This window comes from Alexandromys fortis, unplaced genomic scaffold (genome assembly GCF_014885135.2).
Source record: "Alexandromys fortis isolate MF-2015 unplaced genomic scaffold, M_Fortis_MF-2015_v1.1 scaffold_21, whole genome shotgun sequence".
NCBI classification, from domain to species: domain Eukaryota; kingdom Metazoa; phylum Chordata; class Mammalia; order Rodentia; family Cricetidae; genus Alexandromys; species Alexandromys fortis.
In genome coordinates, this window is record NW_026067905.1 from 4,244,281 (window position 1) to 4,271,483 (window position 27,203).

Genomic DNA, 27,203 nt, shown 5'->3' on the forward strand with positions numbered 1-27,203 from the left:
TGTGCACTACAAGCCATGTACTGAGCTTCTCTTTGTTCTGGTCACATACGAATTTTCTATGTGTATTTGGCTTTACTCGTGGACAACCTATGGTATCTGTCATACTGATTCTCTCATGTATCCTTTTAGGCACAGACCCCACACTGTTTGAATTTTTATGGATTTTATTTTTTTATCTTCATCTCATTTCTTTGTTCGTTTTTTTTCAGAATTTTTTGACTTTTCTTTGTTTATGAACTGTAAAATAAGAATATTGTTCTGCTAAAAATGTACTAGTTAATATCTTTAAAGAATAAGTTGCATTTAAACACATGTCAACTGTAACGTGCTGAATCTGCTTCTCCAGCATGCACACTTGCATCACTCTTTAGATTCCTCAGGCTGCCTTTTGGTTTGCGTTGGGGCTTACCTGTTCTTTATTAAAACCATCCTAGGCATCTTTTTGTGAATACTGTTGATGGAACTACTTTGACTTTTAAATGTTCTAAATAGTCATTATATCTGCATATTTTATAAATACATATCAAGAATATCTTTGAAAGATATAGATATACATCAATTTGTAGCTTTTTTTTTCACTAAATTCTTTCTATGATGTGTTGGTAGTTGATATTTCATTTCCTAGATATACAATGCTCCCAAATAATTTTGGTTTTGTCTTACAGACAAAGTTTATGCTTCTAATGTCCTCTTCTATTTAATTTGTCCTTAAGCAAGTCTTTTTGGACTTGTCATGAACAAACCACTGTCCTAAGTGTTTTAAGTAGAAAGGATGAAATTCTCCCTTTGACACATTATCCTCATGTGAGAAAAAAAAAAGCACAATAAACAATTAAAGTTTGTATTAGGGTGAACCAAGTAACACGGGGGATAAAAGCATTGGATGCTTCCAAAAAGCAGGCCACCAGCAGGCGGCCATGGAAATCTTTATGGAAAAGACACATTTTGAGGAAAGACTGAAAGGTGAAGGTGTGAGTCCTGTCTTGCCACTCACATTCTACACAGTGTAAGGTGATGTCACAGTCTTGGGTGTGGGGTTTGTCCTTCACTTGAGTGCATGTGATTGTCAGTGCTTTTTTCTCTGATCTGTGGTGAGCTCTGGAAGTCTTGTTGGGTTTTCCCATGCAAACACACTCACTGTTTCTTTTTACTTTTTGAGTGTTTTAAAAGGGAAATTGATTTTTAGCCGATGCCCTTTTAGGTTCACAGAGATGACCATGTGAGTTATTATTTTATATATATATATATATATATATATATATATATATATGTATAATATTAATATAAATGGTTTCTGGCCATGATGGATTATATTTCTTCAGTGTGATGATGGACTATTTTGTCTAATATTTTTTTAAAGTTTTCCATTGATATTCATGTGTGATATTTCTCTCTGGTTTCTTATTTGCAGCTCTTATAATTTTTGATGCTCTTGGTATGAATACATTGTTTCAGAAAGCAAATATGAATAATTTCCCTTCCATCCCATGCATTATCAGTTTAAACAGCGGTGTAACTGTCCACTCTTACATGGTTGAGAGGTCGCCAGGACTCTACTGGGGTTGTTTGCGCGATGTTTTGAATTAAGATTCTGTAGTTGCTGGTCAGCTGGGGCTGAAGGATCAGCAGTGACTGTCAAGAGACTGGCATCTCCGAGGTGACATCTGTTGCTAGCACAATGGATGCTATTCTGTTGAGGGGCTGGCTGTAAATTCTTTGGACCCAAGAGTTGTTAAAAGAGATTTTGTTTATAATCTCCAAACTTAATTGTCTTCTAGGTTCCTGAAATGATCCAGAATTGTTCACTAGATCATAGTTAAATGATAGCATCTGCAGTATGTCTACTTTTGGAATTTTTTAAATGTTTTTTTGTGGCCTAATTTGCATTATTAATTTTACTTTAGCTTTTGTATGAACATACTTTTTTTCCTCGCTCAAAGTTTACAAACTGAAAGTTTTGTGTTAGAATATTCTAGAGAATTAGATTCTAATTAAGAATTAGAATTAGTATGCTTTTGTGGAGTTCTCTAGTGTTTCACAATTTTTGCTTTATATATGTTGCTGCCACATTATTTAGGGAAGAGTCATAACATCTCGTATCTTTATTGAAAATTTCACAGTCTAGAAGAAGGTTCTATCATTTGTTTAATTGTAATAGAAGCTTTGGGGTATAAACTCTCCTTCTACTCTTCAGTATTTTGATCTTTGGTCCCATTTTCTTTGTATTTGTCTAATATACCCATGGATCTATTTAAAACCTCAACCTTTAAAATCCAGTTGTTTTAGGTGTGTGTGTGTGTTTACAGTGAATATAGTTATGGTTTGTCTTCTCACTCCTATTTAAACCATTTTCCTCAGTAGAAGAGTTAAACTCACAAATAGCCAAAGTGATAATTTGTTTGTTATCTAACCAATAAAGCTTGCCTGAAGATCAGAGTGCAGAGCTAAGGTACTAGTTAGCCATAGAGGCCAGGCAGTGGTGGCACACACCTTTAATCCCAGTACTCAGAAGGCAGAGGCCCATGGGTCTCTGTGAGTTCAAGGCCACCCTGTGCTATATGAGACTGAATCTGTCTAAAAGAGAAACAGATCATACATAGGTGATTCTAGCACTTGGGAGTCACATACCTTTAATCCCAGTATGGGAAGGAAGGTAGGGAACAGTGGTTCTCAACCTGTGGAGTGTGGCCTTCTTGGGGTAGGATGACCCTTTCACAGAGGATGCTTAAGAACATCAGAAAGCACAGATATTTGCATTGTGATTCATAACAGTAAGAAAGTGGAGACAGGAAGGGATATGGTTGGGCAGAGAGTTCTGAGGTTTCATAGAGACAGCCTTCTGTCTGAGGATTTGTAGAGATAGGATCGCCCCTTCTGTCTAAGATAGAGGTAAGAACTCTCTCGTGACTGGTGGCTGTGCTTCTCTGATCCTTCAGCATTAACCTCCGTATCTGAATCTGGGTTTTTATTACAAAGAACAATTACTCTTACAAATATCTATTAATGTTTTATTGTACTCCTGCCTTGTTGGTTCTGTGATTTTTTTTAAAGAAAGCTTTCACAAAGCAAGCTGTTTCCACTGAGTAAGTCTCTGATCCTTAAGAATTATGGGATTTACCCTTGCTCAATAGAGTTAGGTTTCAAATTCCTTTTGACAAAACCAAAGAGAAAGGCTCATTTCTCACTCCATTTTCATTGGCCACCCAATTCCATTCACTGTTAGGACTTTCTTCAGTGTTCACTAGTACTTGTGCTTTGTTAGGACTTTCCTAGTGTTCACTAGTGCTTGTTCACATACACTGAGGTATATTATGTTCAAATTCTTTTCTGTTTTGAGATATATAATATATCCTTAGTATGTCTATATTGCCATGCTTCTGAACATGACAGTTCAATGTTTTTCCATCAAATGATATATCATAAAACTTTTTTTATTGTTGGTTTTAGTTTGTTTTGCCTTTTTTTTTTTAACCAAGTTGGCAGTTGATAGATTAGACCATTGACTAGCAAGTGCCTAACTTGCAGAATGCATAGCTTCAAGTTCTCTCTCAAATACACATCATAAAGTGGAAGCAGTGACTTGAGGTTATGAGTTAAAGCTTGTGTTTACAACCATGTGAGGTTACCAATATCCCCTAAAAGCAATCATTAGTTTATCTTCTTAGAACTGATTTTCATTGTCCAAAGTTGTACCACATTACTGTGGTGGTTTGAATAGGTATGACCCCCATAGACTCATGTGTTTGAATGCTTGGCCCATAGGGAGTGGCACTATTAGGAGGTGTGGCCTTGTTGGAGTAGATCATGACCTTTTTGGAGGAAGTGTGCTTTTGAGGTTCTATATGCTCAAGCTATGCTCAGCATGGCACACAGTCTCCCTCTGCTCCTTGAGGATCAAGATGTAGAACTCTCGGTTCCTTCTTCCTTCTCCAGCACCTTGTGTGTCTGCACACTACCATGTCCTGTCATGATGATAATAGACTAAGGTCTGAACTGTAATCCAGACCCAATTAAATGTTCTCCTTTACAAGAGTTTCTGTGGATATGGTGCCCGTTTACAACAATAGAAACCCTGCTAAGATAATTACCTGTTTTTTTTATTTCCACATGTTGCCACATATCTGCCTTTCATATGTGAGAACTGTGTGCTGGGCATGAATTTAATTAATGATTGAGTAATTTCATTTTTTTTTGTGTGACAGTATTATATAATGTGGAAGTTGTTATGTATTGGATGTCTTCTTCAAAGGTCTATGTTTTGAAGGCTTGGTTTCCAACCCATGGCAGTGTGGGAAGGTAGGAAGGAAACAGTGGCTCTCAACCTGTGTATTGTGGCCTCCTTTGGGTAGGATGACCCTTTCACGGGGGTTGCTTAGGACCATCAGAAAACACAGAAATTTACACTATGATTCATAACAGTAGCAAAATTGCAGTTATGAAGTAGCAACGGAAATAATTTTATGTTTGGAGGTCACCACTGTTTGGTTGGAAGTGTCACCCCAGCCCCTAGCACCCCTATAGCCAAAGAGTCTGGAATGTTTGATTGGAAAGTTTCATTCCAAGCCCTGTCCTCTGGGAGTTGCTTCAGTTTAGACTGAACCTCCAAAATGCCTGCCAAACAATGACCCCTCCCTATAGAGGCTCAAGACCACTCCCACAGGGTATTTCAACTGCCCCCAGAGAACAAACATGTGGTTTCCCAGTCTTCCTTCTCCATCTCCTCTGTGAGGGCCTGGAAAGCTACCCGGGAGTGCTGGCATCCACTAAACCTGGTCTTTTTCTAATTTGGTTTGACTTGGTCTGATTTGGATTATTGCGTCAGCTGAGAGATTTATCGGGATGCAAAAACGTTTCAACCTCAACATGAGGAACTGTATTAAAGGATCGTAGCATGACCCTCAAAACAACATGACCAAATGTCTGTGAACTAAAATCTCTGGAACCATGAGCCCAAATAAATTGTTTTTTCCTCCTCATTCTCATCCTCTTTTTTCTTCTAACTTTCTTTATCCTCCTTCTCCTCCTCTTCCTTTTTAAATATGAGACAGGGTTTTTCTGTGTAGTCCTGGTTGATCTGAAACTCCGTAGACAAGGTTGACCTTGAACTCAGAGTCTGCCTGATTCTACCTCCTGAGTGTTGGGATTAAAGGTGTGCACCACCATTGCCTGGCAACTTTTTCTCTTCTTAAATTGACTATGTAAGACATGTTATTGTAGGAATGAAAAAACATACAAGCTATATTAATCTTTGTAGCATCCAAAATTGTATCACCAGAGAGTTAGTATATAGCTAGTTAAGATAAAAATCCATAAGGAATTTTAGATTGCATCATGAAGTCAATTGCATTTAATATAATAATTTATAGAAGACATTTTCCTGAGTTGTGCTTTAAAAAAATTCTAGTGATTGGGAGCTGTCATGTGCCAGGAACGTTTTCACGATGTCAGGATTGTGGAAAGAGCAACATGACCCCAAACTTCTCTCCTTTTCCTTTCATAAAAATAATAATTTACCTTGATAGTTCCTGTGGATGTCACTGTCAGTCTTTTTTTCAGTAATTATTTGGGAAGCATTTATAGTCAGACAGACTCGGTTGTACATCTTGGAATGCAATGATGTGTGATATAGAGACACATATTTCTTATCTGTAAATAAATACGTACTCTAGAGTCATCATTAGAATAAATGTCTTGAAGGAAAATGAGGAGCCAAGGATTTTTTTTTAGTAAATATAAGTAGCCTGGCATTTGAAAAAAAAAGGTAAAGTCTTAAGTTGTTGCACAAAATTATGTTTCATCAGACAATAAAGTCCAGGGACTATTAGTATCTCCCAGAGTAGGGGTGACATGCTTCTTTTTTGTTTTTATGATAAATACCACAAGCAAAATCAACTGAGGTAGGAAAGAGCTTGATTGACTTATAGGTTAAGATCTGAACCTGGAAACAACATGAATGCTCCTTGACCAAAGAATGAATAGGGAAAATGTGGTACATTTACACAATGGAGTACTACACAGCAGAAAAAAAAATGACATCTTGAAATTTATAAGCAGAAGGATGGATCTAGAAAACATCATTTTGAGTGAGGTAACCCAGACCCAGAAAGACAATTATCACATGTACTCACTCTTAAGTGTTTTTTAAACATAAATCAAAGAAAACCAGCCTAGAAATCAGTTCCAGACAACTTAGACAACAATGAGGACTCTAAGAGAGAAATACATAGATCTAATCTGCATGGGAAGTAGAAAAAGACAAGTTCTCCTGAGTAAATTGGGAGCATAAGGAACTTGGGGGAGGGTTGAAGGGGAGGGGAGAGGCAGGGAGGGGAGCAGAGAAAAATGTAGAGCTCGATAAAAATCAATTTCAAAAAAGGAGAAAAAGAAATGAAGCAGAGACCATGGAGAAATGCTGATCACTGGCATGATACTTGTGGCTTACCTGACTACGTTTTTTACATAGTTCAGGCCCACTGGCAATGCACACAATGGACTGGGCCTTCTTTTTTCAATTAGAGAATGTCATACAGACATGCCCACAGACCTGTCTGATAGAGGGAATTCCTCAGCTAAAGCTCCCTTTACCCTGTGAGTCAAGATGACAAAATTATCCAGGATTCCCAATAATCCTTCTGTAATTTTAAGGCATATAGTTAGAGAAATTAGGTATTCAAAATCACCACTTGAGTAGAGGTGGCCCAAGTTTGAAATTTTCAGTTAAAGTTGATCTGTGTAAATCACATTTGAGTAACTCTGCCCTCTAATCATTTGACAGCATAAGCTTAAAATTTCAACCCACAAATGAGCATAATGCTTAAGCAAACAGGCTTTTTGCTAACAGTCAGCAGCTATTCTGTGAAAAAAGATTAAGAATCCAGAATGATGAAGGAGGAAATGATTTGAAGAGCAAAATAAGACACAGCTTCCTGCGAATTCTTGCTTATTATTCTGATTTGCATATCCTGCTTGGGAGATGTGTCCTATTGTTTTAAGACAATAGGCTATTTTTCATAGGCAGCCTATAACTTAGACATGGCAAGAATTAAATCTTCTGTCATTCATAGCTATTGAAACAATTCTTGATTGTTGATGACATGAGAAAATTTAAAATTGGAAACTTTCTCAAAGTGCTGCTTTATTATTTATAATAACATCCTAAATTTGGGTTCATATATATATTCATAAATACCTTTCAGAAATAATATTATGGTCAAACCCAAAAGCTGACAAGAGATTTAATCTCTTGAGACAAAAGGAAGCAAATTTTCCTAAAAGATTTGGTGATAGAGGAGAAACCTACGTTGTCCGATTGGAAAATCTTTCTAGAACTCAACAACTTTGTATTTCATTTTTTCCAAGTTTGGCTCTTAAAGTTTGTACTATTGATGGTAGTAACATCTCCCCAGGTCATTAAAACTGATTGTTTTATTTTCCCTTTCTACTTTCTGTCTGTCTCTCCTGCTCTTTTTCTGGAAGCCCTCATACATTATTCCACGAATTCTAAGTATAGAGCAATGTAGGGTAGGGAAGGGCAACCTTGGCTTAAAGTTATTTTTAGTGTAGCAAGAGAAGCTGGTCAGATGCAAACACAGTTACAAAGTTTGATAAATAATCATGCATATAACAGATAGTTCTGAAAGTTTTATGCTTAAGCGGACAAGTATCTAAGATGTCAGATATAAGCAGGCTTGACAAGCACATGCAAAGAATCTGAAGCAAGAGAATCAGAAAGTGAATGTGGATAAAATGAAGACAGAGTTGATAGGAGGATTGGTCATGGCTGGAAATTATGGGTTTATAAATATGGATATTAAAATGAGAAGGTATAGGGCTGAAGGTGACTCAGTGATTAAGAGTGCTTATTATTCTTGCAGAAACACAGATTCAGTTACTATTATCCACATCAAGTGACTTACAGCCACCTTAACTTTAGTTTCAGGGTATCTGATGCCCTTTGACTTCAACTGGTGTAGTGGGAGCTATGGGCCTGCTTTTCATCCCACCCAGCTCCCGCATGCTAGCTTTACACCAGAAATAACAACATACAAACTGTATTCATTTAAACACTGCTTGGCCCATTAACTCTAGCCCTTACTGGCTAATTCTGATATCCCGATCAACCCATCTCTAATAAACTATGTAGCACCGGTCTTACTGGGAAAAATTCAGCATGTCTGACCTGGCGTCTTGTTTCATCGTGTCTGCCCGGGAGAGGGGAGCATGGCCTCTGAGCTCACTTCCTCTTCCTCCCAGCATTCTGTTCTGTTTACTCCTTCCATCTATGTTTTAACCTATGAGGGCCAAGCAGTTTCTTTATTATAATTAACCAATGACCTTCCTCCATCATTCTGGCCCTCACACACTTGTGGTACCTGCATACATGCAGGCAAACAAACATATACATAAATAAAACTAATAAATTAATCTTTATAAAAAAGCTAGGATGTTGTGAGATTGTCACTTCTTGTTGTAGAATGTGTTACAAATACCTGAACTGATAGAATTTTCAAAGGCATCTCTGGAAATCTGGCAGAAGTGATGGAATGTTCATCAGAACTCACCCAGGACACAGTGGAAGAGAACCAGATGGTGGAACCAACGTAAGGTTTTGTTCATAAAGACCCTTGCTTATTTTTATGGCTTAATACTTTTTTAAAAAAAATTTTGCTGTGAGAAGTAGAGGTAAAATTGTAAGTCTCCCATGTTACATAAAAAAATTTGCCTCTGGTGTGCAATTTTAGTTTAAAGCACAACTAACTGAAATGGGGGAACAGTGTGGTATCATATCACTATTTTAAATGGGAAAATACATATGTGTTTATCTTTACTTGAGGAGAATATTCTCGGGGGGTTCAAACTCCTTAGAAATGGTTAGGGAGAAAACATTAAGAAGCTTTTAGCCTTGAAAAGACATTATCATTTGAAGTTGAAGATATTACTTGTGAATCTTTCCCACACTCATATACACAATCACTGTATATGGTAATTGTGATGAATTCACTTACCTAGACCCAGAAGTTGAGAGTCTTCAATTGTTGGTTGCATATGTTCAGAGAGAAAAAAGCTAAGTACACAATCACTCTGAAAAAAGATAAAATACAATGGTATAATATTTCTTTATTTCGTATATTTACCTATTAATCCTGTTCAGTCTTACATGAAAAGATTGCTATTATTATATTATTTCTAATGAGTATCTGTTATGAATTCCACAAATAAAGAAAAATTTGCTTGCAACCGGCTGTCAATATAATTCTGCTGTGTTTTTTTTGTTTGTTTTTTTGAGATTGGGTTTCTTTGTAGCTTTGGAGCCTGTCCTGAAACTAGCTCTTATAGACGAGGCTGGCCTTGAACTCACAGAAATCTGCCCACCTCTGCTTGCTGAGTGCTGGGATTAAAGGTGTGCACCACCACCACCCAGCTAAACTAGCTTTTTTTTTTTTTAATGTGTCTTGAGATCAATTGTATTTTTTCAAGTGATTCAAGATTGCTATATTGCTAGAAGTCATCATAAATGATTATGTTCTGTAATTATATAATTATCCACAAACATCACATCTCTATGTCCTGGAAAATGTAAAGCTTTAGATAAAGCTTTCTGAGAAAAATTTCTTTCCAAACGATACACTTGCTTGCTTTGTGAGAAATCAATACTGAAGTTTCAATTCAAAGAATGTTCACTGAGGATTGAAATTCTTCTCAGCATCCAGGAATGCAAGGACATTGTAAGGCAGTGTCTCTCTTTAGGATAGTCTATGGAGATTTAGCATTAAGGAGAATAAATTTTAGTTATGTGTATTTCAGGTATAAAAATAGGGATCATTGCAACTAGACTACCATTTAACTCCAACTCCAAATGTATGCATGCCTGGTTAATCTGAGAACAGCTTTTCCTTAGTCAAAGTGGCATTTATTTTGTTGTAAGCTATTAATAATCAGGTAGATTCTCCCAAGAAGACATTCCATGATTGTGTAAAGGGCATACTGGATTACTGATTTCATCATCTACATATATGCTGGTATGGTAGTGTCTGTCACCCCATGTCAGCATTTTCTCATTCTGTGCAACGGTCTTTCAAATCCCCGTTAAGAAACCTTTACTTCCAGGTCTGACTTCTCTGCTGACTACTCTGTCTCCATCTCACAGAAAATAAAATTGCTATCAGTTCTACAGATACACACAATTACATTCCTTCACTCTTGTTGCAACGGAAGACATGCCCACTTTGTATCTAACGAACTAAATTGTGTCACTGCCACAAATCCACACTGATTTGCTGAGGCTCAGAACCACAGAATGTGATCTGACTAAGGGAAGTTCTCATTTGGGATCAAATTAGTTAGGCTAGTGTGGAGGATTGAATGAGAATAACTACCATAGACTCATGTGTTTGGTTGCTTCATCACAAGTTGATGGAACCATTTGGGAAGCATTAGGAGGTGTGGCCTTTGGTGGAGGAGAAGTAGCAGTAGGAGGTTTCAAAAGCCCACTTCATGCCCATTTTGGTCTTTCTCTCTGCCTCTTGCTGTGGATCAGATGTGAGCTCTCAGCTACTGCTCTAGTATCCCGCCTGCCTGCTGCCATGCTCTCTGCCATGGTTATTATGGACTCTAACGCTTTGGAACTGTGAGTTTCAGTAACATTTTATAAGTTGCCTTGGTCATGGTATCTCTTCATAACAATAGAAAAGGAACTACAACATCTAGGATTGGATCTTCTAATCCAATATTATCGTTATTCTTATAAAAAGAAATGGTTTGGATATAATAAAGGGAAAAAAAAACACAAATACTCTGGTTGAAGTTGGTCAGCTACAAGCTAAGAAGCAAGAGCAAGTGGTGGTCCATCCACTGGACTAGGAGAACACACTGCTGCTGACATTTTGGTTTTAGACCCCCGGCTTCCAGAATGATTAAATAACAGGTTTCTGCCATTTATGTCCCAGTATGTTGTGACATTTTGTTACAGCAGGCTTAGAAGCCCATCCAGGGCTGACCCCTTCATCAGTGCCCTGGCTTTAGTTTTTACACTCTGGGAAACATGTAGAAACGCTATTCTGTTCATTATCTCTTCCCCTTATTTTATTTCTCATCTGTATTAAATACAGTCAACTTGAGAATTGTGCTACACATACTCATGCATACAGAACACCTTGTGGCTCCTCTTCCAACCTTTCTCTTCCCTGACACAAGTGAACCCAGGGAAATCCCATACTCACACAGGGTCTTCTTCAATTTCTACTTACTTTATGATCAGTCACAAACAGCTTTTGCCTAAATGACCTCTCAAACATATAATCTTTATTGCTAATAATTGCTGTATTAGAAAGTATTCTTTTTCAGGTTCAGCAGATATTTTTTTTCTTCAGTGGCAGGATTTATTATTTGCTTTTTCTGTTTTCAGACTTTCTCCATTTTTCTCCCATATGTCTTATGTTGCTGCTAGCTTTCTTATCCTTTCTTCTTTTGCTTATAATTTAAGTTTTTCATTTTGAGTCTGCCACAATTCAATATGCTGTTTTAGGATGACTTGGGTGACAGGTGTATTGACTCACAAATCTGAAGTTTTCTTTTGTCTCTTAAATCTCAACAATATATCTAAATTCCTTTTGACTGGCTTTCTTGACTATTCAAAGATGTGTGTCAAGAAATGTGAGTCACGCCATTGTTCTGTCTCTCATGTGTCCAGGCTCAAAACAAGTGTTCCTTTGTCTCTCTGTTTTCTTTGCTCCAAGAATAAAATAAAATGCTAAGTTCTGCGATCACAACTCCATAGTTTAGGGGTTCCCACAGAAATTACTTTCTCTGAAGTAGGCATAGAGTTACTGGCTGATGTGGAGTCAGAGCTGGAGTTATTGTCCTCAGGGAGATTTAAAAGTGCCATGTCACAGAAATAAAGAGAAGCCTGACCCCAGGAGGCTTTTGCCAGCATTAATAACTACTACCACCTCAGTATCAAAGTATATGTCTTCCATTTTTCCGTGTTACTACCACTTTCCTAGTTCCAGCACCTTCCATTTCCATCTGGATTATAACAGATGGTTCCACTTCACATCTTGCTAACTCTTTTGCAATCAATTTCTGCAAAACTGATCTTTCAAAATCAAAATTGAACAATTAACTTCTTAAATCATGATAGTGGCTCTGCACCACGCTCTAAAAGAAGAGACCTGCACCTGACTGGGACTTTGCTCATTCTCTGTCCTCTTTACTATTTATTTTCCAGCCCTTCGCATGTAACTGTGTAGATTATATTTATCTTATCAAATATGTCCTGCTTTCTTGATACTGACTCTTGTCTTGTGAGCCAGTGAGCTACAAACAGTAGACTGAGGACCAAGCACTCATGCTCAGTCTATTTCTTTCTGCTCAACATGTATCACAGAAAAGGGCTGGAGAGATGGCTCAGAGGTTAAGAGCATTGCCTGCTCTTCCAAAGGTCCTGAGTTCAATTCCCAGCAACCACACGGTGGCTCACTATATCTCTTTTAAATTCATTTCTCAGTGTACTTAGGATTACTTAATTTCTTTCAGTGTAGAGTTTTGATAAGCAGTTATTTGGGGACAATTCCAGTATCTGTATTTTCAGCCAAAACTTCTTCCTGAGTGTCTCCAAACCCCTTATTCATATCTTTGGGAGTCTCAGAGGAAAGTCAAATATAGTGTGTTTAGATTCAGACTTTTGCTTCCCACTCACTTCCAATGGCACTTCTGACAGTCTCACCATCCCAACATACTCAGCCAATTTGAACTTGTATGACAAGAAAGATATCTTAGTGTTTAGCTGCCATCTTGATTTGTCAGCTCTTGAGCAGTAATAATTATCTAATATGTAGGACAGTCTTTCTATGTAGAATGCTATGCACCTGATCAGTGCTTCTCAGCCTGTGAATTGTGACCCATTTGGAGGGTCAAATGACCCTTTCACAGGGGTCACATATCAGATATTCTGTGTACCACATATTTACATTATGATTTAAAACAGCAGCAAATTACAGTTATGATATAGCCATGTAATCATTTTGTTGTTGTGGTCACCACAACATGAGGAACTACGTTAAAGGAAGATTGAGAAACTCTGCATCTGATGGACAAATAAATAAAGGCTCCAATTTGTCTTAGGCTATCTAAAGCTACTAGTTGTTGACGAGCTAAATGTCTTCAGGTGAAATGAAATGTTCCATGAAGATATTGTGTGTGTGTGTGTGTGTGTGTGTGTGTGTGCGTGTGTGTGTGCTATATTTTCCCCTTTTCTAGAGTAGATCCTACTGCAACTTACATGGAATTTTAATGCTTAATATGCTTTTAAATGAAAAATGAGGACAATGAAAAACAAACATGAAATCCAATGGGTCAATATTAAATTAAAATCTCCATCAGGGTATGTTTTGTTAAACTCAGAACTCTCATTCATAATATGTTTACCAATTACATTAACCAGTATGTAATTTAAAATGACTGACTTTTTTTGAGAGCCAATCAATTTGGAACCTAAGTGTTTTTCCTATACTTTATTATCAAAGACTGAACAGAGTTAAGAATACATGCACAGGCCAGAATGAATGGAATATAAAACCAAGATTCATTTTTTCTCTTTCCTTACAAAAGCACATTAAGTGTTCCCATTTATTAACTGGCCAGCCAACATCTAGCATTGCCTGCAAGATTTAGTGACTTAAAACAATAAGCTAAATCTATTTCCCTCAAATGCCATGGAGTGCTGTAAAAACGCAAATTAAAAAATGAATTCCCATAAGAATTCTAAATCAAAGTTGAGCAGTAATTGTGTTTTATTGCCTTCTTCGTAAAGCGGCATGTCAGCATGTCCAGTTTCTCACACAGCTCAGCCCACCATATTCATGTTGGAGCTACAAGGAAGAATGACACTGTGAAGAAAGTGAATGTCTAAAGAATTTTCTTTGATTTGGCTCTCAAATGTCATCAGTGTTTTACCAGACTGTGAAGACTAATCTTGGCTTTACTGATGGTGCACACATGACATTTATCCTGCCAGCTATGTAAGCTCAGCTAGTGCCAAGCAAGAAAAGAGCAACGTGGTGACAAACATGTAATTAACATCTGGGTTTAGCAATGGGGAGCAGGAAGCATATGTTCACTATTAAGACAGGATTTATCCACTTGGCTTTATTTTGACATTGGTTTCTGCTTTAAAAATAACATTGTCTAAACTTTAAGTGATATCATCCCCTGTTTGCAAGGACTTCCAGAAATGAGCAGCAACCCTGAGAAGAGGAAAATATCCCAATGCATACAGTTTCTTCACAGTCAAAAAATTCAAAGAAAATACAATAATATACATAATCCAGACTTGTTTTGCATATTCCATCCTTACATGGTTTTTCTTACTCTGTCTCTTTAAAGACTTTGTTTTATTTTTTTAACCATTTACTTGTTTTTATACCTTTCTATACTCTTTTTCTTCTCTCTCCCAAGCCTATACACATTAATCCAACATTGTGACCCATTTAGAGGTCTTTAAAAAAATCTGAATCTATCTTTATTGTGTATTTGTAATTATATTCTGTTTAGCAGCACTTCTTAAAATGCTAAGTGCTTCTTAAAAATTAAGCTGCATATTGCTAAAGGAAATATGGCACGGCCTTCTTGCTCTGCCCAGTCCAACATGGCAGAGGAGGTCCACTTACTGCCTCTGAGCTGTGCATACAGCCCTAGTTCCAAGTTTGCAGGGGTTCTATGCCGAGCCATTAAACAGTTTGTAACATGGTGCTTAGAAACCCCATTTAAATGCTCAGCCTTCTGAAAGAGCCAGAGGTTGCCCTGGCAACATGGCTCAGAAAACCAATGTTTCAAAACAGCACAGCTTTTTTTCTGCTTCTGCTGAATCAGGAAAACCTCTCTTAAAGGAGATGCAGCATGCCACCAGCAATCAAAGCCCATTTGGAAAATAAATGCAGCTAAACTTTGTTTTTTAGTGTCTAGCCTTTCCAAGCCCTCTGAGGCTTTAAGTGTATTTTAGTTGTCCATGTGGGTGCCAATCTGTTGAAGGAGATTGCTAAGCCCTGAAATAACCACAAGAAACTGTATTAATTAAATCACTCCTTGGCCCATTAGCTCTAGCTTCTTATTGGCTAAATCTTACAACTTAATTTAACCCATTTCTATTCATCTGTGGCTTACCAGCTAAAGTTCCAGCATCTGTGTCCGGCAGGGCTACATGGCTTCTCCTGACTTCTTCTTTCTCCTAGCATTCACTTTAGTTTTCCCTGCCTACCTCTATTCCCTGCATAGGCCCAAGACAGTTTTCTTTATTCAGTAATGGTAATTACTGAATTACAGCGGGGAATCCCACATCACAAAGTGGATTCCTACTTACTGACATCATGCTGGAGTTTATCTATAAACACTGAGAGAAACACCAAAGCTTCTCTCAGTCCAGGGATGTGAGTGGAGCTGAGCCAACAGAAGGCAGGCAGAAATGGTACAAGGATGTCCAAATCAAAAGCTCCCTTAATCTCCTCAGAGGAGATAGTTAGTGTGATAGAGCTTCCATTCAAAGCCTGCTTCATTTGTCAACAAATGTGCTCTTAGAGGGAGAGAATGAGGAGAGAGAGGGAGAAAAGAAGGGAGGCAGGGAGAGGGGGTGAGGACATCTTTAGGCCCAACTGCCCCATCATCCAGCCTGTTTTCACATCTTTAAATCAACACCCCCAACAAAAGCAGCACAACTTACAGTCAATGAAACAATAATATGTGATTTTTGGAAATGAGGGTCCAATGTTATTTTCAGACTGCATTTTCTTTCTTTCTCATGGCCTTTCCATTTTAAGTCTCATAGTACTTATAGTCACACCTATATCATCACTATATCATAAAGTTATCAAGAGTCAAGTATGCCTTATGTTATTGTTGCCTATCCATTCTCCAGAAACAAAGACAAAAGTCTGACTTTAGAGAGTTGCAAACAGTAGGTACTCAATAAGAATATAAAGTCCCAGGGCTAGCAGTATTTTCAAAAGTATAACCACTGATGAGTTAGTTGTGTACTTTCTGATAAATAACCCATCACCCATGTTCAGGTTGTGAGGACTACCAATTAAACTCAGTGGAAAAAAAAAGACAAAAACGAAAAACAAAAACAGAGAAGACACGAAAGTAGAAGGACTGATTGGGAATAAAAAGTGTTTTAGTTGGAGAGAGGGTGATCAATGGGACATGAAAAGATCAAAATTCATATATATATATATAACATATATATATGCATTCAGTTGTCAAATAATTAAAATTTTCTTACATAGTTTTGCATAATTACATATATAGTTTGAAAGAGTCATAAATTTAACATATAACTAAAACTGGATGCATATTTTAGTATGCATGCATAATACAATTATCTTTAATTTTCCTGTGCTGCCTCATGACAAGCACCTATGCAAAAAATATATTTGGAAGGATTTTTCTAGGATTGAAGATAAGCACTATCTTGCCCAAGAGTATTCAAAACAAGTAACACACAAACCTTTAAGTCTCAGGTTTTATTATAGAGGAGAAAGAATTGTGAGCACAAAATATTCCTCTCAGCAGTTAATGTCACTTAAAATAATAAAAATAGTGAGAGTACATCCCATACTTTATAAATTTTAATGCTCATATCAAAAATGGCTTTCTTTACACATATGAGGAAAGGGAGGTAATCTTTAAAATTCAAACCTAAAAATGCCAAAGTAACATGATTTGTGTTGGAATTAGTGATGTAACTTTTAGGTCAATTGTGCTTAATTTAATCTGAAATTAAATTTCATTCTCTAAACACAAACAAATTTAGGAAAGTGTGATGACAAATTTTGATTTCCAACTTGATGGAACTTAGTCATATAAGAAACTTGATAGGACTTAGAGTCACCTATGAGACTTGATGGGGCTTAGTCACATAGGAGACTTGATAGGCCTTAGAGTTACCTAGAAAACACACCTCTGCACTTGTCTTTGAGAGTGTTTCCAGACAGATTTAACATGGGTAGGAATATTTGCCCTGAACACACATGGCTGTATCCCATAGGCTAAGAGGGATAAAGAGAGCCAAGAGTGTGCATTCAGGTCTCCCTTTGTGATTGTGTATGCAATGTGACCAGCTGCCTCAGGCTCCTGCTGCCCTCCCCCACCAACTTAGCTGAAGCCCCTTCCTACACCATGTGGTCCCCCGTGGCAGACTTTACCCCCAACCTGGGAGCCACCCCTCTTCACTTTAGTTGCTTTTGTCAATTATTTTGTCATAGAAAGAAAAGAACAGAGAGAGTGTCTACAAACACAAAGAAAAGCATGAAGCTATCACATGATCATTAATGAGAGGTCGTGCTGTGTAGTCCAGAGAACCTGGGCACTGAGGCCAGTGTGGCTAGTGCGTGTATGTGTGTGTAGTATGTGTGTGTGTATAGCATATGTGTGTGTAGTCTGTGTATAGTGTATGTATAGTGTGTGTTGTGTATGCAATGTGTGTAGTGTGTGTGTGTTTGTTCATATGCAGACATGTATGGAGGCCAAGGATTGATGTAAAGTATCTTCAGTCGAGTTCCACCCTGTTTCTTAAGACAGGGTCACTCACTGAACATGATGCTCACTGATTCTGCTAAGTGTGATCCAGGACTCAGCCTTTCTCCACCCTCATAATTGAGGTTGTTCATGTCCTAATTATTAAGTGGGTACTGGGGATCTGAAATAGAATTCCTTGGTTCGTCAGCAAGCACTTTAGAGACTGAGCCCCAACCCTCACAGTTCAGCATTTGATGACATCATTCAGGCTCCATCACAGTCCAGCCTCTGGAGTGACATTCAAGTTCCAAGAAATTTCTTTGGATTAAGGAAAATATGTAGAATTTATAAAGTTGTGAACATCTTTAAAAGTCCATCAGCACCCATGACCATAAGGTGCAGACAAAGGCAGTCAGAATTTCATAGTGCCATCTGTGACAGATTCAGTTTTTTACTTTCTGTGGTAGATTTTCTGAAACATATCTGGACATATGAATCACTTGGGTTAAAAACACACACACACAAACACACACACAAACCACATCACTTTTACCAACAAGATAAGTATTTCTGAGGATAAGACTCCTAAAGATATTTTTTATAAATCTCCCTTATTCTGGTACAGTATTTGGACCACCAAACACTATTTTTGGAACCTCTTGTCAGTAAGTATAAAATGTGTACTGTAACAACAAAACCAATAATGACAACAGTAGCAAAGCACTTGCTGGGGGTGTAGTTCAGTGGCAGAGTACTTGTCTATCACATACAAGTCCCTGCCTGCATACATACACACACACACACATATATACATACATTTCTGGCCAAGCTGGCAGTCGTAGAAAGCAGCAACCATAAAGCTCTGCTTACAGGACATGCATATTATTTTTCTTGCTTTTGGACATATTTGTCCAACAATACTTGACTGATTTTTGCAGTACAGAAAGGACAATTAATAAAAGACATGCAGCACACAGGTCTTACTAGAAGGGCCATCCTCTAAACTTTTGTCATTGCGGCTGGACGTGTCCGCCAGTTGTAGAGTATGTGCTGAGCACAGGTAAAGCCATGCTCGTCCCAGCACTCCCTAGAAATCAGTTAGGTTGCTGGGATCATACTTGCAACCCTGTTACTTTGGAGGAGCAACTACAGTGTGAACTTCCTTTAGGGAGAGCCTATGATGGAGCAAGATAGAATTCTCCTCTATAGAACTTCAGTACTAGACGATGGCACACATTTTCCGGCTGGTGTGCCATTAGAATATCTGGTTTCATAATATCTTATGCTTGAGAATGGCAATCTTTCCTACTTCTCCTTCTCTATTTTTTTTTCATTTACTATAACCCCAGGCTTTAGTTAAAACTGTTTTAAAACATAATGTGCTACCTAACATTTACCCAACTTTCGTGTGTCTCAATGCTAACCAATAAAGACTAATAGTGATATGAAAGCACGTGTCCTCGGGGCCTCTGAAGGAGTGGTTTAATGAAGCCACTTCTGCAAATGCGACTGTAATGGAAAGGGCAGGTCTGTGCTTGGTGGCTGTGTCTACATGTCCCCATGCATCCATGAGAGTGATGCACGACACGTTCATTAAGCCTTGCTGTGCTGAACTGCACTTTGCGGTCTCACTATTCTGTGCACGCTCAGCCCCTTTGTCTTCTGCTTTAGGAAAGCCCTCTGCTCATGCCTCTGTGCATTCACCCACTGTAGAAGCTTTTACTGTACACATGCTCTTTCCCATTTACAGCTTGCTCCCGAATCTAGACAGATCTCAATACTCACCCTTATCATACCATCAGCAGAAATCAGTAGTGTCTTTCCATTTGCCTTTGTCTACAAAGGTCAAATCCTGATAGTGTCAGTAGTTACTGAATATTCTTAATTCATCGTGAAAGACTCTGTATCCATGCCGTCTCAGTGAGAGTAGGGTGGCTGCACTCAAAGGCGAGAACCCTCCCACTCTTTCCTCGGTACTTTCCTTCCCAGATAACTGCCATACTTGTCACCCTGGCTTGAAGCCTAAGTGCATGGATACGAGCTTCTGAGAACATCACTCAGTGAGGATCGTATATGTCAACATTCTACTCTATTCTTTGATATGCAAAAACCACCTGGCCCTAAAGGAATGAAACACACAGCCTTTTGGTTAAAGGGCAGGAGGTTCTGCACTCAATTCCTGCTGTTCACTGATTGAGCTAGAGATTAAAATATACTGTTAGAAAACAATAAAGATTAGAAAACTGAATATGTGAATATTTTCTTTTCAAAAATTATTAAATTTATATGTGTATGTGTGTGAGTGTAAGCATGCAAGTGCATGTTGATGGAATCCAGAAGCAGGTGTTAGGTCCCTTGAAGCTAGACTCACAGAAGGTTGTGAGTTCCTGATTTATGTGTTGGGAACTGAACTTGAGATCTCTGAGGGAGCAATGCACACTCATAACTGTTAAGCCTTTCATCCAGGCCCTAAATGTTCTCTTTGTGCTGAAAACGCTTACTTTTCTGTGATCTAGTCTTCATAATTTCTTACATTGTTTTCAACATTTTCTGCTTCCTCCTGCTGACATTATCGTTCTCCTTCCATTTCCCCAGCAGTTAGTTCCCATGTGGAACACACACTGTTTGTTTCTTCTCTTTAATCAAAACAGATACGTTGCAAATGTGATCTCCGGAACCAGAGTGGTCTTTCTGGAAGTGCAGTAATGACTTAGCACACATTAACATTCATCCATGCTGGTCATGGCCAGGGGTGTCCCTGCCTTGACATTAGGCAGCCAATGGAGCCAGTCTTACATTTGGCAGCTGAAGAGTTCCATGAGTGTCTTGTACTAAGGTGGAAATCTCTGTCATGTGGCTCAATTTGTATCACACACTACTATAAGGGGAAATTATTTTTTACACAGAGCTTCCTGTTGCCCAGGCAAGGCTCAAATCAGCTGTATAGCCAATAATCACCTTAATCTTAGATACCCCTGCCTTTACCTCCTGAGTGCTAGGAATATAGGCATGCATCACCAGGTCTTGCATATGTAATGCTGGGAATTGAACCCAGGGCTTTCTGTGTCCTGGCCAAGCACTCAACCAAAAGAACTACATTCCCAGCCTTAGAGGAATATTCATTTTTAAATATCTGTTTTATAGTACTTCTAAGGTTTTCTCAACTTTTGAGTTTTTTTCTGCATGTCACATATTCATATGGATATTTTTATATAAAATCACCAAGTATGGAAGTTGATTGGGAAACAACTTGTAAACATTAAGAAATGGAGTTTAAAGATCACTGCCAAATATTCTCAGATGTAACCTGTCAATCCCTTAGGTTTTGAAGGACAACAGTCATCTTATAGGCCACTATATGATAATGATGGCATTGCCATTCATTTATTCATTTAAAACATTTAGCATACATTGATGTGTTTGGAACTATCAAGAAGTGAGGCAAATCTCAAGAGGATTTAGCCATTAGTCCTTCCATTTCCTAACAGGAGAAAAGAACACAGTCATCATGCTTGCTTCTTGCCACTCTCTTTGTCCAGAGTGACACTTTCTGATCTCTATTTATTGACTACTGTCTGGTCTTCAGTAGCAACTTAAATGCCATACCCTCTAACTTGCCTGGACTCAAGTTTAACTCTTTAGTGTCCAGGCACTTATCTTTTGATACAGAACAGTGTCTGCCATCTTTAACATACCAGGGCAACACAATAATCTAACCCCATTTGAGAATCAGCCACAAACTAGGGCGCCTGAGGACCTGCTACATTAGAGGCTGTAAGATGGGTAATATCCATATGAGAAGAGAGAGGAGGGAGTTACTGTCTGTGACAGTGGCTAGGGATAGGGAGGAGGAAGGGTATTTTCTCTCCTTTAATCAATAGGCTTGTGCTTGCTTCTGTTATTTACTGACAAATCAATCAGGGGAGGCTATCTTTATTCATTAGAATATTGAATACCGGAGATGAAGTTTTTCTCATAGCAAATGATGCCTCGTTAAGCAAGCATGGTGGCACATGCCTGCAACTCCAGCGCTTGGAGGCAGAGGCAGAAGCAGAGGCAGAGGCAGAGGCAGAGGCAGAGGCAGAGGCAGAAGGATCACAACTTAAAGCCAACCTAGGCTACATGAGATCCTGTCTTGAGAAAAGACTTGTGATTACTGATTAGTTTGATTATTATTTCAGATGGGCTTACACTGGTGACATTCAAACTCTTCTAGGTATGTGATCTAACTTAAAATAGTCTATAAATGTTCTCCATCCTTGCTTCAAAAAGTAAAGCACCCAAGGATGCTTGTAGTCGCTACCCTAAGGATGTTGTCCTAGATAAATTACTACATGGTTATGTCCAAGAACTAAAGAGTTCTGTCTGCTTGCTGCTTGTTTAGGAAATCAGTCAACTGTCTCACAGGGATGGTCCTTGTCATGCAAACAACTCTGTTGAAATAGGGGCGGCAGGGCTGCGTCCCCGGCACCCAGCCGCCCGCATTGGCTAGCTTATGCCCGAAATAATTACACGGAAACTGAATTCTTTCAAACACTGCCTAGCCCGGCTAGTTCCAGCTTCTTATTGGCTAGCTCTTACATATTGTTCTAACCCATTTCTAATATTCTGTGTAGCCCACGAGCTGGCTTACCAGGGAGGATCTTAACCTGCGTCTGTCTGGAGTGGGAGAATCATGGCGACTCTTCACTAAGCTTCTTTTTCCCAGCATTCTCTTCTGTCTACTCTGCCTACCTAATTTTCTGTCCTATGAGGGCCGAGGCAGTTTCTTTATTATAATTAACCAATGTCCTTCCTCCATCACAACTCACTCAACAGTAAAGAATGAGAGATTCTTCAGCATCAGCTTTACACATGTACAGTATGCTTTTGAGTGTGTGTGTGTGTGTGTTTGTATGTGTGTGGTGTGGTGTGTTTGTATGTATGTATGCCTTTGTGTTTATGTGTATATATGTATGTGTGTTTATGAACATTTAGATGGGTGTCTGTGTGTGGATTTGTATGTTTGTGTGTATGTATGCTTGTGTGTCTTGCAAGTCCAGATCTGACTCCCATATAATAAGGACAGAATTTTAGCTCAGAAACTCTATACAATTTTCCAAACTGCTTCCAGAACCACTGAGAATACTATTCCAGCAAATAAGGAAATATTTAAAAGCTTTTGGGAATGGTAATGGCCACAGACTTGGATTTGCAGCACAGCTTCTCTGAGAGGACAGGGTAAGGGCTGGGTGGGAAGTGGGCAGGCACATCTGACATGGCAGACATTTTAGAAACTGTGATCAGGATGTGATTATAGTGCTAGACTCTCATGGTGACAGTAGGTTAGGTCACACCATCCCTATTCGGTTAGGTCACTTCACTCCTATTCTTCAGAGAGTGACTGAAAGAGCTAGACATGTGATTTCTAAACTTGGCTTCAAAGGATCAGAGAGCCAACAGTGCTGAATCACCATCGGTACAAAATAGGAAGCCCTGAAGCGTACTTATGAGAAAGAGAAGCAGCATTGAATCTGAAGATAGTATAAAGACGTCTGGAAGAGCAAAGATGTTAAAAACAGACAAGGAAGAAAGAAATTAACATGTCTTATTAGCATGGTGTGTGACATACAAATGGGTTAATCAGGCTGCTTTAGGGTTTCACATCACTGAGAAATTTAAGAAAAATGCAAATGTTGTCCTTAAAACACTAGAAACACATGCTTTAATCTGTGTGGAAATTCTCCCATTAATCAGTATAACACTCTGAAGACAGAGCTGAATTATCAACAATGGATTTTAAGAGTAGAAGAAAGAAAAAAAATACATCAGGAGCATCTTAAAGAAAGCACTTGTAAGATAATAGACCTAGATGTACACATAAATGCACCCACATAGACGCGTACGTACAGCACACTCACGAATGCGCCCAACAACAGCAGATGTACATAGCTGAGCATTCCAACTAAAAGGCAAAGATTGTATTCTATGTATAATACAAAATTCATTTGTGTGTTACTTGTAAGTGTTATGATTAAAATAGAATATACAAAATGATTCAAGTAAAACAATGGAAATTGTTGGGTCATAGAAACTGTAACCAAAATGACAGTTCCTTGACTGTTACACAGGAGTTTTAGGATATTTTGGAACTGAGGCAAGACAACAGCTCTCCCAGGACTTGACCCTTACCCTGTTTTTCCCAGGGCCCCCTAAAGATAGTGGTGTCCCCATACAATAGGGAACAGTCTAGAGTCTATGACAACCACATTCCCAAGAGGTAGAGTAGATGGCTTTTAGTCATTTGATGGGTTATGGATGTTTACCATCATTAAGGAGTGTTGGTTACAAGTTGTTATTGGTCACAATCAGAAAAAAACTGAACAAATGAGATTAGATTCAAAGATCTCTTTCTAAAAGAGAAAGTGAGGTATATAATATAGAAATGATAGGATAAAATGGTAGATTGTTGAATCTACTTTTGAACAAACACTTTTCTCAAATATTTTACACTGGTATGAAATTTTGTATGTAATACAAATTTAAGGTTATTTTTGTTACACTGTATTATATATTTCTATTTCTTGTTTGTGGTATTGTACCTATGTATCTCATTTAAAAATGTAAAATTTTAGTCCTTGAAAGCTATTTGGGAAAATATAGTCATCTATGAGAATCAAACTTATAGTCATGGTAGGTATGTTTTTAAGGTCATGCAAAGCTATATTTGAGATAGATATGTGATCTTCAAACACTTCAAAGACTTACAGAATATAGTATTTAAAATGTTATAATAACAAGGCTTTTTGTGATGGTGATACATATATATTTTGGCAACATCAATCATTTCATAAAAGGATAATAGGTGTCGAAAAAAACTCCATATGGAGTTTACTTTCCTTGTGGAAAAGTTAGTCATTTGGGTACAACATTGGTCTTGCCTGGACTGATGATAGTACACTGCACAAACCAGACAAGCAGGACACAAAAAAGTGACTATCAAACTTTGTCAAGAAGGACTAAGACCATTCTTCATAAATTCCTGCTTCACAGGAAAGTCTGTTAGATATTTTAGGCCTATAAACCGAAGATGAATGCCTCTATGCTACAGAAGAGTTTGGGTGACTGTCCAACTATTTCTGTCATTTCTTATAGTTTTGAAAGTTGCTTGCCCTGCACTTCCTGTTTACTCAAGCACTTATTATGTTCTTCCGGGGTATTTAATGGAATTGAAGAGTAGGTAGTTATAGTTGCAGTTTTCCTTTGTTATAATAGAAGGTAAATCAGGTACTGAGCTTTGTACTCATTCATATTAGAGTACTACTCAGCAGTAAAAAACAATGACTTCTTGAATTTTGCATGCAAATGGACAGAAATAGGAAACACTATCCTTCGTGAGGTAAGCCAGACCCAAAAAAGAGGAACATGGGAGATACTCACTCATATTTGGTTTCTAGCCATAAATAAAGGACATTGACCTCCTGAATATTAACCTTCATCAGGCAATGAAAGGAGACAGAGACGGAGACCCACATTGGAGCACCGGACTGAAATCTCAAGGTCCAAATCAGGAGCAGAAGGAGAGAGAGCACGAGCAAGGAACTCAGGACCGCGAGGGGTGCACCCACACACTGAGACAATGGGGATGTTCTATTGGGAACTCACCAAGGCCAGCTGGCCTGGGTCTGAAAAAGCATGGGATAAAACTGGAATTGCTGAGCATAGCAGACAATGAGGACTACTGAGAACTCAAGAGCAATGGCAATGGGTTTTTGATCCTACTGCACCTATTGGTTTTGTGGGAGCCTAGACAGTTTGGATGCTCACCTTACTAGACCTGGATGGAGGTGGGTGGTCCTTGGACTTCCCACAGGGCAGGGAACCCTGATTGCTCTTAGGGAAGAAGAGGGAGGGGGAATTGATAGGGGGAGGGGAAGGAAAATGGGAGGCGGTGGCGGGGAGGAGGCAGAAATCTTTAACAAATAAATAAATAAATAAATAAATAAAAAGATAGAATAAATAATGGAGTGTTTTCCCAAATATGCCAAATAAAAATGGACTGGACATTGCAAATGAAATTTTTACCTGATAATTATTCTATTGTTTACAGTTTTAATATATTAGAGTTAAAAACTTTGCTTTTTATTTAAACAAAAATGGTGAAATACTGTGTAATATTCCTTTACAGTTTGTGAAGCTATGCCACTGTGACTGGTTTAATAAAAAGCTAAATGGCCAAAAGCTAGGCATGATTTTGGGGGCAGAGAGAAGGCTGGGAAGAAGGCAGAGTCACCAGCCAGACGCCATAGAACATAACATTTGGAGAGACGAGGTAACAAGCCATGAGCCAAGTGGCAGCATGCAAATGAATAGAAATAGGTTAATTTAAGTTATAAGAGCTAGTTAGAAATAAGTCTGAGCTATTGGCCAAGGTTCCAAAATTAAAAATAATTCTTTATGTGGTTATTTTGGAGCTTGCTGGTAGGACAGAGAAAGACTTGCTACCTTAAGATGAAGGACTTGTTACAGAAAAAAGGTACTGTTGTATAACAGATCCCCCCATCCAGAGATTAAAATATTCCATTCTTCAGAAATCTCCTTTAGAATGAAAGTAAACTACTCTAAATAGCTTTCGGAAGTCCCTGAAGCTGAATGGATTCACTAGCTCCCCTCCTGGCTCCACCACAGCAAGCAGTAAAAGCTTAGAGTCTTCTCATACTGAAGGAAAGAGCTGCAAAGAAGACTCTGAGACCAGACCAGCTGATGGATGGGAAGAACCAAAACCAGCTGAGCAACCTGAAAGCAGTTCAGACCAATGGGGTATCTAGAAAGCACAGTCTGAGCTGTCTGAAGCTGTGTAGTGTGCTCTAGGTTCCCAGCATTGGGAGCTACCACTCATGCTGGGGTGGGCTTTGGTGTTACAACAGTCTTTGATTTATTTCTGCTCCTGTAAGTAATCCCTCATCCATATTCCTGTAAGTAACCCCATTGGAACTCAGTATTCACCAAGCTGGATTTGGTGGTATCTGTACTTTGACCCATTGTGGAAGCTTTTTTTTTCTTTTAAATCTGGAGAGAGTAGATGTGTAGGTTGCGTCACCCCAGGAAAAGTTTTGTCATACAGCAGATTCATATTTCTGTTAGCAAAATTATCCACCACACCTGGAACATTTCCTCTCTTTCTCTCTCTTCTCCATATTAAGATCCAAAGTAATTTAATCTTTATACCCTTCCATTCATCTCTACTATCAGTAGAACAAGTATCACCTCCAAGCAGATGTGCATATGGTCTAATTTATATAATGTTTAAACAGCAAAAGAACCTTTGTAGATATATTTAAACTGAAGGTATTGATATGGTATGATTGTCCTGTGTAGTTCAGGCTTGCATAGTCTAATGAATAACATTTTTCTAGTAGAGGCACAAGGACAGTTAGAGGCAGACAGGAATGTGTGATGGGGGAAACTGAGTTCAGAATGTGCCAATGTATTGCTGGAAGAGATCATTTAGAAGTTCTCAACCTTCTTAATACTGTAACTCTTTAATATAGTTCCTCATGTTGTGTTTGCTACTTCATAACTGTAAAATTGCTACTGTTATTAATCATCATGTAAATATCCGGTATGCAACCCCCAATGAGGTCATGACCCACAGGTGGAGAACCTTTTTTCTTGAAGATGGGATATTTCAGAAGGAGCAGGTCTGTCAATAACTT

The 27,203-nt window shown here is 38.4% G+C and overlaps 1 protein-coding gene across 5 annotated transcripts in view; it reads right to left on the minus strand.

Moving 5' to 3' along the window:
* Pik3c2g (phosphatidylinositol-4-phosphate 3-kinase catalytic subunit type 2 gamma) overlaps positions 1–27,203 on the minus strand; it is a 364,020-nt gene that overhangs the window by 47,355 nt on the left and 289,462 nt on the right. For all 5 annotated transcript variants that reach the window (XM_050135167.1, XM_050135166.1, XM_050135168.1 and 2 more), the window contains exon 31: positions 9,006–9,081. In XM_050135167.1, the coding sequence (XP_049991124.1) occupies positions 9,006–9,081 (76 nt within the window). The remainder of the gene's footprint in view (positions 1–9,005; positions 9,082–27,203) is intronic.